The 19,105-nt window shown below is 42.2% G+C and overlaps 1 protein-coding gene across 1 annotated transcript; it reads left to right on the top strand.

Annotated features, from left to right (window-relative positions):
- The first annotated feature begins 12,986 nt into the window (after positions 1-12,986).
- Positions 12,987-15,946, top strand: LOC138651618 (carcinoembryonic antigen-related cell adhesion molecule 7-like). Its single transcript, XM_069741938.1, has 5 exons — positions 12,987-13,008; positions 13,151-13,504; positions 14,159-14,425; positions 15,012-15,161; positions 15,789-15,946. Exons 1-5 carry the CDS (start codon positions 12,987-12,989, stop codon positions 15,944-15,946), a joined length of 951 nt encoding a protein of 316 aa, XP_069598039.1.
- The last annotated feature ends 3,159 nt before the right edge of the window (positions 15,947-19,105 follow it).

Raw genomic sequence — 19,105 nt, 5'->3', positions numbered from 1 at the left:
TTTCACAATATAAACACTCTTAAAAAATTAGTTTTTGGATCACATTATTCTGAGAACCATCATTCCTTTTGTCCATTGGTTGAGTTTTTGAGGGTTTGTTTTTTGAAGGACAGTCTGTAAATCATATAGGGTTTATATGACTTTTTCATTACTTTTTACTCTATGATACCAGTGGACTTTGGGGCAATAGAAAATAATTCTTTGGAGTGATAAATCACTTCTCAATATCTGATGGAAGAGTCTGGATTTGGCTGTTGACTAGAGAATGCTACTCTACTGGAAAGAAAGGAAGCAGAGGGTAATGTTGTGAGATTGTTTTCAAGGTTTGACTCAATATAACATGATGGGAGCCATGTAAATCCTGCACCATAGAAAGACACAATGTACGGCTGTCACTTCCAAATTTGTTGAAATAGGGAAGCTTCTTTCCTGTTCCAAAGTAGGGACCTGAAAGACTTGGTTTGATATGAAGGACTTTGGATGTCTGCACAATGTCATGACTGTAACCCCATCCAACACGTTTGGGATGAACTAGAACCAAGTTTGTGAGCCTGACCATCTCCCCAACATCAGTGTCCGACCTCCCTAAATCTCTTCTGGCTAAGAATGGACAAATTTCGACAAATGCCTCCTAAATCTTGTAGAGCTCCTACCCAGAGAAATAGAGGTCATTCTGGCACCCAACTTCATATTAATGTTTATATTTTAGGCATTGTGCCAATGAAAATGGAGCAATGACCATGACACGATACTTTTGAGATGCAAAACTGAACTTTTGCTTATGAACCTTTAGTTGCACCCTTTGATAACACATCAGGTTTACTGGAAATTTTTTGAAAAACTGATAACAGGTGTTGTTATGTTCTGGCAAGTTAAAACTCAATGATAAATTTTGCTGTTTTACATTGATAATTTAAGTTCAGCTCTGTCTGTACACTTTCACATCCAACCTTTTCCTTTTTGGTGCTTACAGGCTAAAAATCTTAAAATGCAAGCAAAAAAACACATCAAATGTCTTCGAAAGCCAAGTGACCTCACTGTATATTTTCGGAATATGCAAGAATCTGTAAGAGCCATAAAAATCTCATGGAAGAATAAAGAGAGCAAGATATTTTGCATAACTAGGGAGTCAAATCCATCTCCCAAGTATCGGAGGCTGACAGTGCCAAGAAATGCATGCATGTTATTTTTTGTTACCAACCCTATAATTAAGAGGTTTTAAATCTTGTAGTTCCTAATACATCACATAGACAGGTCAATAAAGATCACTGATAGGGATTGGAAACAAAAAAAGGCGCCTTCTGCCCTTTATGCTCTGAAAAGTATGTGTTTGTCACTTGGTGTGCAACCCCTTTAGCACTGCCGTCTGGCATTGAGTATACATCAGCTGACGGTATCTAGTTGTTTACATTAGTACTATGCCATAACTAAAGGGAGACATGTCTCCCATCCCTTCATGAGGATAGGTCATCAATGAAATAGTAGTGGTCAACCTCTTTTGATGTTAATTTAGAGCTGGGTCGCAGTCCTTTATGACATACAAGTACTTAGTGTCAGTTGTGACAACATGTTACTTAGGAAGAAAATTAAATTTATCGCCAACTAAGACAGTTTTTACCTTTACGACGACAAACCATTGACGTTCGTATCGTCATGTTCCAGGAGTCATAACTTTTTTTTTATTTTATAACGACATGGTTGTTTTTGGGATGAGCTAAATGTCTAACTTACTAGCAAACTTTTCTTAACTCTTTATGGAATATAAAGAAAACAGAAATTCTGCCACTATGTTTTGGCGATTTAAAACTTATTCTTTTTGTGACGCTGCAAAAATATAGTGTTGATACTGATCCACAGAATTAAGACAAGGTACAGGGTAAAGAACATAACAGCAAAGAGAAAAACCCTAGCTGGTCTTTCACTGACTGGCATGAACTACAGCACCATTGCTGGACATCTTAATGAGACTATCACCAGCAGAAAATAACAGCAGTGGTAAAATATATCAAGCCGCACCTGAAATGTGATAGGGTAGACAAATGAATAAATGAAAACACCTGTCACCCTGAAAAGACTGAAGAAAGGATAACAGAAACTAAACACCTGGAGAAAGGGTGTATCAGCTGTGGCTCGGAGGACAGAGAAGCCGACCACAAAGCACAGTCTCAGGGTGGGAACCCATACACATGACAATATCCATCTTTCAAAATGGACAGTTTTCTTTCATAAACAGTGCCCCACCAGTCCACTGGTTGTGTCTGGTATTTCAGGTCAGCTCGACAGAAGCACATTGCGCTTAGCTACAATACTTCAAACAACCATGGGACAAGTTTTGGCACTGCACTGTTTTTGGAGTAAAGTAGTCATGTTTTCCAATATTGCTATAATAACCCATTTAGCCCAGTTTTAGACAGATTCATGAAATTCGACTGTTACCATTTATCACATTTTTTGACGCATCTTATTTCTAAGTCTCCCCTCGGAGTGAGGATTCTGGAGGAGTTTTCAATTTAGCACAATTTTGAGACTTTTTAAAGGATTTGTGACTTTTGGTCCTAAGACGTTGCAAAAACTAAATTAATTAAGACAAAAAGAAAAGAGCGTTTTTGATTTTTGAAGTAGGTGGAGTGAAAAACATCAGCGAACACTACGGAACAAAAATAAAAATAAAAATAACTTCAATACATCACAAATAAGGAACCAATGAACTGGGCCCCATGACTTTTTCATGCCATAAAATTGCTTGATACGTTTTGGCCTTTTCTAGTCAAGAAGGGCTTTTCTATTAATGTCTTGTATACTCCTAGTGTCTACTCTTTTCTTTGATTTCCCCTTTTTTTTTCTTTTTTCCCCCCTTTGTTGTCTTTTTTTTTTTTTTTTTCCTCTTTCCTGATCTACCCTAAAAGCCTTCTCTGGGTACAAGAACACCCGACTGCCTTATGATTATTAGGGTGTCTCGAACTCGCCTTCATTTAGAGTTTACAATCTCCTCATATCGGTCCCTTAACTTTCAAACTGATTGACATGAAGTTTCCCGAGTAGAGTGCGCCCCATTGCAGGGTGTGCCGTCCTCGATACTTTAATAATAATAATATAATTGACAGACAATGTATTCATTGTTAGAGGTTACAAATATAATGGGTGGATTATTTACTTTATTTGTATGCAAATCAATGTCGTAGTTCTCATAGTATCTGTTGGCTGAAAGATGGGATACTGAATAATTCATATCAATATCTACAAGATATTACTCAGTGTTTTCTACAACTTGTACTTGCCTCTCTTTTGATCCTCTTTACCGGTTAGTCCGGTTTCTTCACCAATTAGTCCAGCTACAGCTTTGAATGGAAAAAAACAAAACATAAATATCCAATATATAAAAATAATTACAGTGGATAGGGAAACTATGTAAAAATGTACTATTTTTATCCTTCTATTTTTGAGCATCAAGAAAAAAATGAAGCCAAAATTATTATTATTATTATTATTTATTTATATAGCACCATTCATTCCATGGTGCTGTACGTTAGACATAGTTACATCAAAATACAAATATCACTTGCAGTAAACAAAACTAACAATGACAGACTGGTACAGAGGGAAGAGGACCCTGCCCTTGCGGGCTTACATTCTACAGGATTGTGGGGAAGGAGACAGTAGGTTGAGGGTTGCAGGCGCTCCGGTGGTGTTGAGGTGGCCGTGTGGTCTTTACAGGCTGTAAGCTTCCTTGTAGAGGTGGGTTTTCAGTTTTCTTTTGAAGGATCCAAAAGTAGTGGATAACCGGATGTGTTGGGGCACTGAATTCCAGAGGATGGGGGATATTCGGGAGAAGTCTTGGAGGCGATTGAGTGAGGAGCGAATAAGCGTGGAGGAGAGGAGGCGGTCTTGAGAGGACTGGAGATTACGTGAGGGGAGATATTGAGGGATTAGTTTGGAAATATTCGGAGGAGAAAGGTTATGGATGGCTTTGTAGGTCAGTGTTAGTAATTTAAACTGGATACGCTGGGAAATTGGGAGCCAGTGAAGGGATTTGCAAAGAGGTGAAGCAGGAGTGTAGTGAGGAGAGAAATTAATTAGTCAGGCAGCAGAGTTAAGGATGGACTGGAGGGGTGCGAGAGTGTTAGAAGGTAGGCCACAGAGGATTATGTTGCAGTAGTCGAGGCGGGAGATGATTAGGGCATGCACAAGCATTTTGGTAGAGTGTGGGTTGAGGAAAGGACGAATTCTGGAAATATTTTTGAGCTGGAGGTGACAGGAGATGGCGAGAGCTTGGATGGGCAGTTTGAAGGACAGGGCAGAGTCAAGGGTTACTCCGAGGCAGCGGATTTTGGGGACAGGGGTATGTGTGATTTCATTTATTTTGATAGATAGATCAGGTAGGGAAGATATTCGTGATGGAAGAAAGATAATGAGTTCAGACTTGTCCACATTGAGCTTGAGGAAGCGAGAGGAGAAGAAGGAGGATATGGCTGATAGACACTCCGGGATTCTGGACAGCAGAGAGGTGACATCTGGGCCAGAGAGGTAGATCTGAGTGTCATCGGCATATAGATGGTACTGGAAGCCATATGACCTTATTAGTTGTCCCAGGCCGAGTGTATAGATTGAGAAGAGTAAGGGTTCTAGGACAGAGCCTTGGGGGACTCCAACAGAAAGAGGGGCGAGATGAAGAGGTAGTATGGGAGTAGGAAACGCTAAATGTGTGGTTGGCAAGGTAGGAGGAGATCCAAGATAGGGCAAGATCTTTGACCCCAAAGTAAGAGAGGATCTGTAGTAGGAGGCAGTGATCAACTGTGTCGAAGGCAGAGGACAGGTCTAGGAGGAGGAGTATAGAGAATCGTCTGTCAGCTTTGGCTGTAAGTAAAGGTACCTTCACACTAAACGATGCTGCAGCGATCCAGACAACGATACGGATCGCTGCAGCGTCGCTGTTTGGTCGCTGGAGAGCTGTCACACAGACAGCTCTCCAGCGACCAACGATGCCAGTAACCAGGGTAAACATCGGGTTACTAAGCGCAGGGCCGCGCTTAGTAACCCGATGTTTACCCTGGTTACCATCCTAAAAGTAAAAAAAACAAACGCTTCACACTTACCTTCCGCTGTCTGTCCTCAGCGCTGTGCTTCTCTGTACTGGCTGTGAGCACAGCGGCCGGAAAGCAGAGCGGTGACGTCACCGCTCTGCTTTCCGGCCGCTGTGCTCACAGTCAGTGCAGGAAAGCACAGCGCCGGGGACAGACAGCGGAAGGTAAGTATGAAGCGTTTGTTTTTTTTACTTTTAGGATGGTAACCAGGGTAAACATCGGGTTACTAAGCGCGGCCCTGCGCTTAGTAACCCGATGTTTACCCTGGTTACCAGCGAAGACATCGCTGAATCGGTGTCACACACGCCGATTCAGCGATGTCAGCGGGAGAGCCAGCGACCAAATAAAGTTCTGGCCTTCTAGCCCCGACCAACGACATCACAGCAGGATCCTGATCGCTGCTGCGTGTCAAACTGAACAATATCGCTAGCCAGGACGCTGCAACGTCACAGATCGCTAGTGATATCGTTTAGTGTGAAGGTACCTTAAGTAGTTAGTAATTTTCATCAGGGCAGGCTCAGTGGAATGGTGGGGATGGAAGCCAGATTGTAGGTTATCGAAGAGAGAGTTAGATGCAAAGTGAGAGGAAAGTTCAGCATGGACGTGCTGCTCAAGGAGTTTGGAAGCAAATGAGAGCAAAGATATGGGGCAATAGCTGGACATACCGCTTGGGTCAAGGGATGGCTTTTTGAGGATAGGTGTGATCGTGGCATGTTTGAAGGCAGAGGGGAAGGTACCAGAAGTTAGTGAAAGGTTGAAAAGATGGGTTAGGGATGGGACTAGTGTGGTGGTGAGGTTGGGGAGGAGGTGGTATGGGATAGGGTCAAGTGCACAAGTAGTGAGGTGCGATTTGGAGAGAAGATGAGCAAGCTCCCCTTCAGAGAGTTTGGAGAGTCAAGTTATGGGGTTTGGGCATTAGTCTCTCATACAAAGGGGTTGTGGTTGTTGGACAACAAAGACTTGCCTTGTTTGGTCGATCTTATTTTTGAAGTGCGTGGAAAAGTCCTCGGCAATGATTAGGGAACTCAGAGGGGGCAGTGGTGGGTGGAGGAGGGAGTTAAAAGTGTGGAACAACTATTTGGGGTTGTGGGATAAGGAAGATACGAGTTGTGAAGTAGGCCTGTTTAGCGGAGGTGAGAGCTGATTTGAATGCCAGTGTTGCTTACAGACAAAATTCTATGAGTAATTAAATGATACAAAACTTTCAACTCTACATGTAAAAAAAATGCAATCAAAAACAAAAAAAATAGCCAAAAAACAACCACAAAAAACAACGACAAACAAACATAAAAAAATGCAACCTAAAATATGCGTGGGCATGAAGAACAAAATGTATAATCTTAAATTTATATTAAGATGTCTTATTATTAGGATGATTTTTTATTGTGTTGGAGTATGTGTAGGACTAAGTATATTTTTGTCTTGATAAGTGAAGATAATTCTGTAAAATTTGAAGAGCAATTCCTTGGAAATGTTATCATACAACTTCTCTAGAAGTATGTTGACACCTTGGCGTAAAAGTGTTCTTAATTATTGCGTTGAATTTCCTGGAGGAAGTACGAGTCACCGGTAAACCTCAAGAGCTACTTTGACTTTTTTGGATTTTTCTTTTGAAGAGGAAGAAGAAGGAAGTTTACCCAGAGTTATAAGTTGTCATCTTCATGATTAGTACGCTATGCATAAAAAAATGAAAATATTTGATCATACAGCCTTAATAATATTATCGTGATCTTGACATATCTGGCTATGGGTAAATCTATGAAACTGTTCTGTCAAAAACTATCTGAACAATTTTATTCAGTATTTTCGCGCTTTCCTTATTTTACGGGTTATATGTGAACTGTGTGATTTCTTCTCACCAAATTCACCCGACAATGCCTGCTGCATTCCCTGTGAGGAATTGTGTTTTTTTTTTTGTCATCTCACTGCACTAAGAATTTTTTTTCTGTTTGGAAGTGTGAATGATGTCACTCAAAACTACAACTCGCCCTGCAATAAACAAGCTGCGGTACAGCCATGTGGTCATAATAATAATACAAAAAGTGATATCTCTAAGGACCAGGGTGGGGAGAAACTAAACTATAATGCAAAAACAAACAAAAAAAAATTGCAAGGTTATAAAGGGGTTAAGCTGTAAATGACTCTTTGACAACTACCCAAGTGCGTGCATGTGGGTGCGCGTCTTTACAAACCTCACCCACGGAAAGAACACATCATCGGGTCAAAAGACGGCGCTCCAAGTTTGTGCACTGCTCCTCCTGCAATCAGTACACCATAACATCTACATCTGGGGATAATTTATTTCCTTCGAACCTAAAATTATATTTTAAAACTTTATTGATGCAATCTGCCCTCAACTGGCAAAACGAAGTAATGCATTAGTCTCACATATAAGGAACCTTTCGCCTCCGAAACCATTATTTACCTGCAGATATACAGTAGGGTTAATCTGTAGGTAAATAGAGTTACGGCCACTTTTACCGAAAGTGCGAATATTTGGAGAAAATTTACTTATTTCCTCCTAGGAGCTGTCAATCAAAGCCGGCTGTCAATCACAGTGCCCAACTGTACGCACGGTCCGACACTTTGATTGACAGCCGGCTGTGCAGCGTATTTCTTTTATTTCTGAATTCCCTGGCGCTGATTGATAACCACAGACCGCATCCAATTTGAGCTGATTTTGTGGTCCTTCATTAGCTGAAAGGAGCTCTGAAAAAGGCAGATTGAAGTATTACAATCTCTCCCTTCAGTACAAGATCACTGACGGACAAGGCGCTGTTCACATTTTACAGTTTTCATTTGTTTTGTCATTTATTCAGTATTTAAAAAAAAAAAAAAAACATACTTAAACGCATCAGTCAACTTTTTTGTTCCATTTTCAATGGATAATTTTTAGACTTTAAAATTGTTGTTCACGAATTTAACACACATGGCCTATCCTTAGTATCTGATCGGTGAGGGTGTGAAACACGGCATTCCTGTCGATCCGCAGTTTCTGGTGTCAACGGCACAGCACAGCTCTGTTGACTAGATAATGGCCTAGATTTTATTTTTTACTATGACCTCTAAAGGTACCTTCACACTGATCAACTTTCCAACGATCACGACCAGCGATATGACCTGGCTGTGCTCGTTAGTAAGTCGTTGTGTGGTCGCTGGAGAGCTGTCACACAGACAGCTCTCCAGCGACCAACGATGCCGAAGTCCCCGGGTAACCAGGGTAAACATAGGGTTACTAAGCGCAGGGCCGCGCTTAATAACCCGATATTTACCCTGGTTACCATTGTAAAAGTAAAAAACAAACAAAAAAACAAACAAACAGTACATACTCACATTCCGATGTCTGTCACGTCCCCCGCCGTCAGCTTCCCGCACTGACTGTGTGAGTGCCGGCCGTAAAGCAGAGCACAGCGGTGACGTCACAGCTGTGTTTTACGGCCGGTTACTAAGCGCGGCCCTGCGCTTAGTAACCCGATGTTTACCCTGGTTACCCGGTGACTCATCGCTGGATCGGCATCACACACGCCGATCCAGAGATGACAGCGGGTGACCTGACGACAAAATAAAGTTCTGGACTTCTAGCTCCGACCAGCGATGTCACAGCAGGATCCTGATCGCTGCTGCATGTCAAACACAACGAGATCGCTATCCAGGATGCTGCAACGGCACGGATCGCTATCGTTCTCATTCAAAAGTTGCTCAGTGTGACGGTACCTTAAATCACTAGTATTATGTTCAGGAATAGTGAGGTTTCCTTCTTTTCTAGAGACACACCACCACTGATCTCACTACCCCAACACTAGAGGAAACCCTACCACAATGGGGTGTCCTCATTTCTGGTGACAGTAAACCTCATCAATGGACCAGGAGGTGTCTGTTACAGAAAAGTGGTAAAATAAGTGATAGGACTTTGGCTTATCTAAGAGCTAGCAGGGGCAACCACACAACTTCCCCTATTCACAATGATAGAGTCATGGTGAGGCGGGTAAATCCCAACCGGTGCTTTTTCTTGGCTCGTTAAAACACCTGATAATTGTCTTTCATTTGCAATTTTCTTTGATCCAGCATAATATACAGAAGGCTGACTGCTATTGTAAGTCAATAAAGCTGCGTTACGTCACGCTGGGTCACTGACCTTGTCTGAGTTCATTGCACCAAGAGTTGGGATCTTTGGTTTCTGTACAGATGGAAAATGTGTAAATCTAGATTTCAACTTCCCGATTTTGTAATTTTAGATTGAAAGAAATAACATTTTAGGTTTAATCAGCTTGTCATTGAATAATACTGGCATGCACTGACTAAAAAAATCATCTGTGCAAGAGGTAAATAATAAATCCACACAATGACCAGAATATTCAATAATATCATCGTATAGTGAAAATATAGTCATTATACGTTAGCAATACACTGGCACTTTGCAGAGAGCAATCATGCTATAGACCTCATATCCAGAGACTCACGTGTTATATTTTCTCTTATAGTTCTCCCTTTATTCTTTTCTTCTCTATCTGGCCCAGACCACGAGGATTACCTTTTCTGGCTACCACCTCTGATTGTTGTCTTTCCTTTATTCTTTTCTTCCATCTGGACCACCCCAGACCATCACGATGGCTTCTTCAAACTACTACCTCTGATTGTAGTTCTTACTTTATTCTTTTCTTCTCTATCTGGCCCAGACCACCAGGATTTCCTCTTCTGGCCACTACTTCTGATTTTTGTATTTCCTTTATTCTTTTCTTCTCTATCTGGCCCAGACCACTAGGATTACCCTCCTGGCTACCACCTCTGTTTGTTGTCGTTTCTTTATTCTTTTCTTCCATCTGGCCCACCCCTGACCATCACGATGGCTTCTTCAAACTACTACCTCTGATTGTAGTTCTTACTTTATTCTTTTCTTCTCTATCTGGCCCAGACCACCAGGATTTCCTCTTCTGGCCACTACTTCTGATTTTTGTATTTCCTTTATTCTTTTCTTCTCTATCTGGCCCAGACCACTAGGATTACCCTCCTGGCTACCACCTCTGTTTGTTGTCGTTTCTTTATTCTTTTCTTCCATCTGGCCCACCCCTGACCATCACGATGGCTTCTTCAAACTACTATCTCTGATTGTAGTTCTTACTTTATGCTTTTCTTCTCTATCTGGCCCAGACCACCAGGATTATCCCTTCTGGCTACCACGTGTAATTGTAAATCTTCCTTTATTCTTTTCTTCTGCATCTGGCCCCGACCACCATGATGACTTCTTCTAACTACCACCTCTGATTGTAGTTCTTCCTTTATTCTTTTCTTCTCTACCTGGCCCAGACCATCAGGATTTCCTCTTCTGGCCACTACGTCTGATTGTTGTATTTCCTTTATTCTTTTCTTCTATCTGGCCCAGACGACCATGATGACTTCATCTAACTACCACCTCTGATTGTAGTTCCTACTTTGTTCTTTTCTTCTTTTACTGGCACAGATCAGATTACCAGGATGACTTCTTCTGGCTACCAGCCCACATTCATAGTTCCTCCTTAGAGACTGCTCCTCATTGTTGTAACATAGTAACAGTACCAATTGTGCGTCCGCTACAAAATAATAGTGCCCATTATGTGACCCTATGCAAAGCAATTGTGCCCTCATTCTCTGTACAGTAATAGTGCCCTTGCACAAAGCAAAATTGCACACTAGTATTGGTATCAACTTAGTATCCTCCATATGGTAAAATCCCCTCTCCCACTCAGGAATGGTGCCCCTTATTTCCTTCCCTTAGTAATGATGCCTCTGAGTGTCTTCACTGGCCAAAGTTGTCATCCTTAGGGTCTCTACTAAATAATGGTGCTACTTTGTTCACCCTTTTCAACGTGCTAATTGAGACACTTTCGTGCTCCATATCACTATAAAAGATCTCACTTTGGCTCCCCAGTAATGCTAGGTTCACATTTGCGTCTTTGGGCGCAGCGTCGTCGACGGATACCGACGCATGCTTCATGCGCCCCCTATCTTTAACATGTGGGGCGCATGGTCATGCGCCGGTATGCGTTGTGAAGCGTTGTTCGACGCATGCGCCATTTTGTCACACCAGACAGGGCGCGGGCGACGCCCCATGTAGCAGTTTGCCTGCGCCGAATTTTCAAACAAAAACGCATGCGACGCACTTGTGTCGTACATGCGCCCAAAAAACACATTAGGGTCTATGATAAACGCATACGGCGCAGGTGCCTGCGTTGACCTGCGTTGTACAACACATGCGCCTTTTGAGAAAAAACACATTGATGAAGTGTCTAGACGCATGTGTCAAAAAAACGCTGCATTGTGTATATGCGTTTTGCGTTGCGTCGACGACGCTGCGCCCAAAGACGCAAATGTGAACGTAGCGTAAGTCAGTAATGGTGTTGGCTTGGTGCCCCTCACATAGTCATTATGCCCCCACACAGTAGTTCTCTGCTCCCTCACTTGCCTTTGCTGAAATGTTAACGGCACAAGAGGGCACAATAACGTTGCTGCATAGCAACGCACTGTGCCGCAATACTGTTCCACTGTTTTAGAGCGTTTGCCTATAGGTTTCCTATATTCTATGGGCCTATTATTTAAGTTGCAAAAAAAATATTTTACTGTAATGCTATTGCCGTTGCCCCTGCATGGTTCTCCATCGCCCTCCATGCAGAAACGATGGCATACTCACCGATACAGCCCCGCGGCGTTGTCCCTGTCTGCTGGCATGTATCCTGCTTGAGCACACTACACTTCCTGGTGTAGGTGCGCACTCGCCAATAGCTGGGAAGCATTTAGGATTAGAGTACACGAGCAAGATGGCTTCCAGTCAAAAATACTCCCTCCTCTTTCGGAAGTTGCCAAAGCAACAATATTTATTAGTGTGTAGTTTCTCCTGCTAGTGAGTTGTGAGGTCCCATCATCCTGATGTGGCCAGTGTCCTGAACCTGAATCCCTGTCCCATTGCCGTCAGACTCCGAAACCCGAATCCTTGGCCCCCGTGTGCCCAGTGTCCTGAACCTGAATGCCTGGTCTGTGTGTGGCCAGTGCATGAACCTGATCTCCTGGTCCGTATGTGGCCAATGCCTGAACCTGCAATCCTGGTCCGTGTATAGCCAGTACCAGAACCTGCTCCCTTGGTCCATATGCGACCAGTGCCAGAACCTCCCTCCTGGTTCATGTTCGGCAAGTACCTGAAACCTCTCCCCCACCCATTTGTATCCAGTCTGCTAAAATCAATCTCCAAATCAGCCCAGTCTGAATGGAGCCCGAATCCATGTCAGTGACTGTTCTGTAGAGAAGCCCTAGTCCTTAATGAATGTAAGTAACTGCAGTACCGGGTTCTGCTGAGTGATACCTGGCAACTACCTGCAGCCCAGCCCATCTCTACCTTCAGGATAGCCCCTTTGTAGGCAAGCCCACCCTGTGACATAGTGGGTCCATGAAACCACGTGTTCTACCTGCGGTCATAACATTTACTACAAGGGACATAGTTACAAACATTGATTTGGGCATTTTAGGATAGATTTATTTCTTCCTCAGTCCCATCTGTGACTGCCCAATCCAGCACAAAAACTGCCAATCGAAGGTGAAGCTTGTAAACTCTGGTGGGCACTCACAAGTTTGCCTGGACTCCTTCTGAGAAATTAGGACAGTCTTGGCAAGGCCAGGACTGTTAAGTATGCAGTTGTTTGGTAAGCCTACCAAATGAATTGGCAGCCATGTAACACAAGGTCTTGCTAAATAATCCAGACCGAAACCTTCTCTTTGCAAAAGTTCTAAATCTGTCTCCCTTACAACCGCCATTGAAGGTTGAGAGTGAGACTGTGTGTGTCAGAGCTGGTTAAACATTACAACATGATCTAATATACATAACATACTGAGCTCTGCAGTTTTACCTGCAGGAGACAGACACTAGCCTACACCACTGACATGAGGGGCTTCAATTTAGCAGGTAATGAAGTATCTCCTTGTGCCCTATGGCTTTCTACATCTTCGACTAATTTAGGAGACCTGATGTGTTCGGATTAATAGATATTTTGGATTTTGGCTTCATGACTTTCCAGATGATGATATTTCTCATATTGCTTTCTTAGGTGTCTTCTGTCTTTGGATGACTTTTATTACTGGAATTAAAATTGAGTTGATTCCTCCTCATCCCCTTCTCAATCAATCAGTTCTTCTTCACGTTACACATATTGATGGTTCAATCCGGACTTTTTCTTGGTTTAGAGGAGAACTCGCCAGGTCACAGTATCAGATCCTCTCGTATAATAAAAGAGATAACCCACCTGAGAGTCCGGGACCTTTGTATTTTCCTCGAGTCAGTAGCTTTCCAAATGCATCCTTGAAGATTTCAGATCTTCACACTGGAGATCAAGATAATTACACTGTGCAAGTCTCCATGAATGATGGGCAAGATCGCAGTACAGTCCAACTCCATGTTTATGGTGAGTACGATTTGGTACTAGATTCCTAATTACAACGATATTCTTAAAGGGAGACCTCTAGACAAACTTCAAAATGACTGTCGTGCCGCCAAAACGTCCCCATTTGAGTAGGTGGGCCCAATTTATTCTCATTTTCGAAATCAAAGTAAAAAAAAAATTGTCCATCAGAAAATCTATTTTAATAGTTGTCTCCTTGTCCACCTAGTCAACCTTGAGTGTCGCTGAACCATCTTTATAATTGAGGATTATCTCATGCAAGCATATTGGATAGAGATGAGCAAATACATTTGTAGGATCTTGGTCCAGAAGGAAGGTCATTAGACATTGGCCACTGGACGGGAGCCTTGAGAACCATCTCCTAATTGCCAGAATCCGTGTCTCCTCTCTTTATTAGCCACCATGGCGTGATGTCATGTGTGCGACACCCCACAACAATGATGTCACTTCAGACCGGTAAATCAAAAGAGGAGCTGATCTCAGTCGCTGGTCCAGGAGTGTGCAAATATATTCGTTCATCTCTAATCTTGACTTCTACGTGGACACACAATGTTCTTTGGTCATCCATTCCTTAGATTTTTTTCTTTCTCTCACATATTATTGTATTAACCGTTTCCTTTGTGTTTTCATAACTTCGTTTTCTCCTTTTTCTTTCAGAATTAGTTATTAAACCATTTATCAAAGCGTCTGCTACGTATGCAATTAGAGATGAGACGTTTAGACTGGAATGTGGCACAATCCATTCGGTGAAGATCCAATGGGGAAGAACTGGAAAACCGTTTCCTCCTGGGGTCATTCGATCTCCTGATAACAGGACCATCACTTTCCCTAATGTCAGACCTTCAGATGCAGGAAACTATTGGTGTGAGGCTCAGAATCCTATAAACAAGATGACCAGTGAGATCTACACTTTGAGTGTTTATTGTGAGTGTCAGCAGTAATTTAACAGTGGTGGTTGTAATATCATCATCAATGTATGATTTTGTCTAAGGGGTGTTCATATGTACTGTATGTGCATGCCCTGGTCCAGGTAGGAATTCCGCAACTGAAGCCATGTGAACTGTTTCCAATTTTCCATCATCTGAATCTCTTCTTTTGGTTTTAGCTGGCCTGGTGCAATGTTGTGTGTGCATCACGCCTCAACGAAGACGTTGCCCCAGGTCTGCTAATCAAAAGAGTGGCTGGAGATGCTGGCAGGTAGGAGTCGTTTCAGAGGGCTCCTGATCAGGCTGTGATCAAGGTCTTGGAGGACTGAAATATTGGCCATCTTGGTACCCTTGGACAGGCTATCATCCTGTGTTATCTGGACGAGGGTGCTGTGAACTATGAGCTACAGCTTTTTTCTTAGTTTACCGGCTTGACGTGATGTCACATGCCGTAATGATGGCATTGCCACAGGCCAGCTACTCAAAAGAGAAGCTGTGGATGCTACCAATTTATTAGCTCACCTTTACCGACTTTATAGTATACTTATCTCCTTTTTTCTTGTATCCATGCATTGCTGTTAAAGGCATCTGTGGATCCACTTCAGACCTCAGTGCCGGAGATATTTCAGGAATCATCATTGGGACCATACTTGGACTTGCCCTGTTGGCTGGTGGATTCCTTCTTATTCTTTTCTTTCAAAGACACAAACATCCTGCAAGGGAAGAGACAGGAGGTAAGGAAAAATAAAAAAAAAATAAAAATGAATACTTAAAATAAGACTTTACATTATTTGTCCATGTGTGTGACTTGTAGACCATCATCGGATTTGTAGAATAGATCCTCGATCATGTACAGACCAAGGATCTGAGAGCCAGGCTTTTCTTACCAGTAGATATCACTAGAAAATTATAGGGTTTTATTTTATTTGGTGGGCTTTCCGAGAGGTGTTGTAAGAGCTTTGCTGTATGCTCAAGCCGATGAAACATCTTTCCCGGTGGCTCCCTGTCCCCTCTCACAGCATTTTTCACTTTTTATGCTTTGGATTCTGGAGAGTCCTCGGACCACAAAAATCTTGTCTACGGGGCATTTTCGATTCAGACCAAATTGAATCTGTGGGGCGATTAAAGTGAATCTGATGGAAAAAATATTGAGAAATTTGCTGATCTCTGGTTATATCCTTAAAAGTGCACATGAAATCTGATTACGGTTTGCACAATACAACATGTCTTGTGTATGCGATAATGTTTTGTATCTTTCATGGATTTGACCCAACAATATGTCAACAGATCGATTCTCCATATTTGGCAAGATGATTCTGTAGAATGTGGTATCTAAAGTTTTTTTTTTTTACAACTTACAGAAGAAGAAATTAAACAGGATTATCCCGTTGAGTATTACAACGTGCAAGCGACAACCGTGGTGAGAAACCAAAAACTCACTAATGTCCATCTTGTAGCGTCTTCCTTGATTGTGACAATCGTCGTCATTACTAAGAGTTCCTATTCTTGTCTGTTTTAATTTCCTTTATCTTTCAACATTTATTTGTCCCAACTGTCTTGGCGGTGTCAGCAGGGAGTCCGGAAGTGGACTTGGTTATGTCCATTACTCATATGAACTTATCAATAGTCTTTGGTTTACATAAATTGGGATTAGGAACCTGAAAATGGTTTTCCTCCACAAACTTCAGTTTTCTGTACATACAAAATTAAGCAAGTTTGCCAATACAACATACTTCTTAAATTGGCAATAACTCACAGCTACTCTCCCTAATGATGCCCCCCCAGGGCTGACTTCACCTGACTTTTTCTCCTGGATCCTTCCTTAGGCATTCCTAATCCTGCTGGTCAAGCATGAGCAGATGCACCTAATGACCCTCCCTGGGTAATAAAACACTCTCAAGGCATCTTTGTTGATCTAACAGCCGGATTGCAGCAGAATTCAGCTATGTTATGCTCAGCTCTGAAGATCCCACTTATACCAACTGCAGATGCTATTAATGATCTTATCTGATTAATGAAAAGTAGATGCACCTAATGACCCTGTCTAATAAAAGGCCCTCTTTGCATTCTCATTGCTCTGTCAGCCAGATTGTAGCTCAGCTGTGCAATGCTCGGCTCTGCTATGCATACAGGGTTGAGCATGATCATAATGATCATATTTACTAAAGGAGACTAGAACATTCAAGGGCAAATTGCAGATACGGTACATAAAATGTTTATAGAATGCTTGTACAGCAACTCAAAACTCTAATAACCCATAACCTTGATTAATAGATATAGTGATATAGCTTTATTTTTAACAAAAGTAACAAAATCATGTTTGTACTAATCATTATTATACATTTTTATAGCGCCATTTATTCCATGGAGCTTTACATATGAAAAAGTGGGCAAATATAGACAAATACAATTAATCATGAGCCAAAAACAAGGCATACAGGTACATAATGAGGGAGTGATAACTAAGTACAATAGTTGACTACACTGCTTCTGTTTTCTTTCTTCCTCTCTGTCCCTCTGTGTCATGCATCTTGGTTCAAATACTTGAGTCTGTGCTTTGCGGTCGGTTTCTCTGTCTGCCAAGCCACTGAAGATACACCTTTTCTCCTGGTGTTTAGTTTCTGTTATCTTTGTGTCAGTCTTTATAGTGTAACAAGTGTATTTATTTACTCATTTTTCTACCCTATCACCTTTAGGGTGCGGATTTATATACTTTCCCCTTGCTGGTATTTCCTGCTGGTGATAGTCTCATTTGGATGTACAGCCATACTATTGTAGTTTAAGCCAGTCAGTGAAAGACCAGCTAGGGTTTATCTCTCTACTATTTATGTTCTTTACCTTAGACCTATCTTCTGTTTCTTTCTAGGAAGTAGGCAACATATTTTCTAAAAGTACATATTTAATGCTTTGTTTTGTATTTCATCATTTGGGATCTCTTTCTATCTCAGCACACTTTCCCATCTGTAGGTAATTTACACTCTGCTTTGCTCTCCGATTCTTTAGGAGGAACATTTACTCAATGGCCATTCAGGCAGCATAGGTCTGAGTTGCCATCATCTAGTCTGTCGTTAGGGCTATCTTAGCTCATGCAGGAACCACTAGGGACTGTGGGATCGGGATTCCCGTCTATACAGGAATCGGAAGAGACAGTTGCAGTTTTTAGTGTTACCTATGTTTCCGAGTGAGTTGCTACACTTGCATAGCACTCTGTCTCTTCTCTTGGTCCCTCTCTTCTCTCTTTCAAAATATCTCCTACATACGTTTTTCGTTCTTTCTCCCTGCTTCTCTCATGTTTTGTCTTCTTTCTCTCTTATTATTCATTTTACTCATTCTCAAATTTTTCTGTCTTTTATCTCTTTCTCTATATGTTGAGATCAATTTATCCCTATCAGTACGCACATTCTGTAGGTAAGCAGATGGAGGGGCCTGCAGCCCTGAGGAGAAGCAGGGTGCTGCAGAGACATGTAGCTTTAGCAGATAAGAATAGAACTGACCATTATCTCTGGAAAGCTGGATGCACAGAGGGGCAAAATAAAATGAAAAAAAGATACAAAGGCAAAAGAAGGAAACTTTATAGTTGGCTTGTACTGTATATTAACAATGTTTATGCTGATACAGTGCTATTGTTGGAATATGCCTTTAACATTGACTTTTTCACTGATTTTGACTAGCGCTATCACTGAATGCTGATCTGCACAGGAGATTTTTTGACATTCATGCAACTCTGGGGAAGAAATATGGTTCTCATTGTGGACATGTAGCTTGTTATGGAGTGCCAAAGTGAGGGTGATCTCACGTTGGAAAGGTATCCTCTATCTTTGGGATAAATGAGCTTTGAAATATGAGAATTTACATACATGCTAGCCACCTTAGGGAGAGACCCAAGTTGGGCTAAATGTAGCGGGACGAAAGAGACCGAAAAGCCCTCTACTTAAAGGAAATACATAGTGGATGCTTTCCTGAAACGGAAAGTACTTGCAAGCAGCATAATACAAAGAATAGCAGGTTTACCCAGAATCCTTTGCAGTAGGCGGAGCTATGCAAATCATCTCTTTCCACCCCTGTCTAATCCACAGCGCTTGGAACCGCCAAGCGTGCAATGCTGCGGATTAGTTTCTAAATTTACACAGCCAACCAATTCCTACCTGTGGACACGTGTTTCGGGCTTTAGGCCCTCATCAGCACAGGGCTGGAATTGGTTGGCTGTATGGAGTGGGGCTCGGTGAGCAAGCGATACATACATGCTAGCCACCTTAGGGAGAGACCCAAGTTGGGCTAAATGTAGCGGGACGAAAGGGACCGAAAAGCCCTCTACTTAAAGGAAATACATAGTGGATGCTTTCCTGAAACGGAAAGTACTTGCAAGCAGCATAATACAAAGAATAGCAGGTTTACCCAGAATCCTTTGCAGTAGGCGGAGCTATGCAAATCATCTCTTTCCACCCCTGTCTAATCCACAGCGCTTGGAACCGCCAAGCGTGCAATGCTGCGGATTAGTTTCTAAATTTACACAGCCAACCAATTCCTACCTGTGGACACGTGTTTCGGGCTTTAGGCCCTCATCAGCACAGGGCTGGAATTGGTTGGCTGTATGGAGTGGGGCTCGGTGAGCAAGCGATACATACATGCTAGCCACCTTAGGGAGAGACCCAAGTTGGGCTAAATGTAGCGGGACGAA

Source organism: Ranitomeya imitator, chromosome 10 (assembly GCF_032444005.1).
Source record: "Ranitomeya imitator isolate aRanImi1 chromosome 10, aRanImi1.pri, whole genome shotgun sequence".
Lineage (NCBI taxonomy): Eukaryota > Metazoa > Chordata > Amphibia > Anura > Dendrobatidae > Ranitomeya > Ranitomeya imitator.
This window is presented reverse-complemented; position numbering and strand designations above follow the sequence as displayed.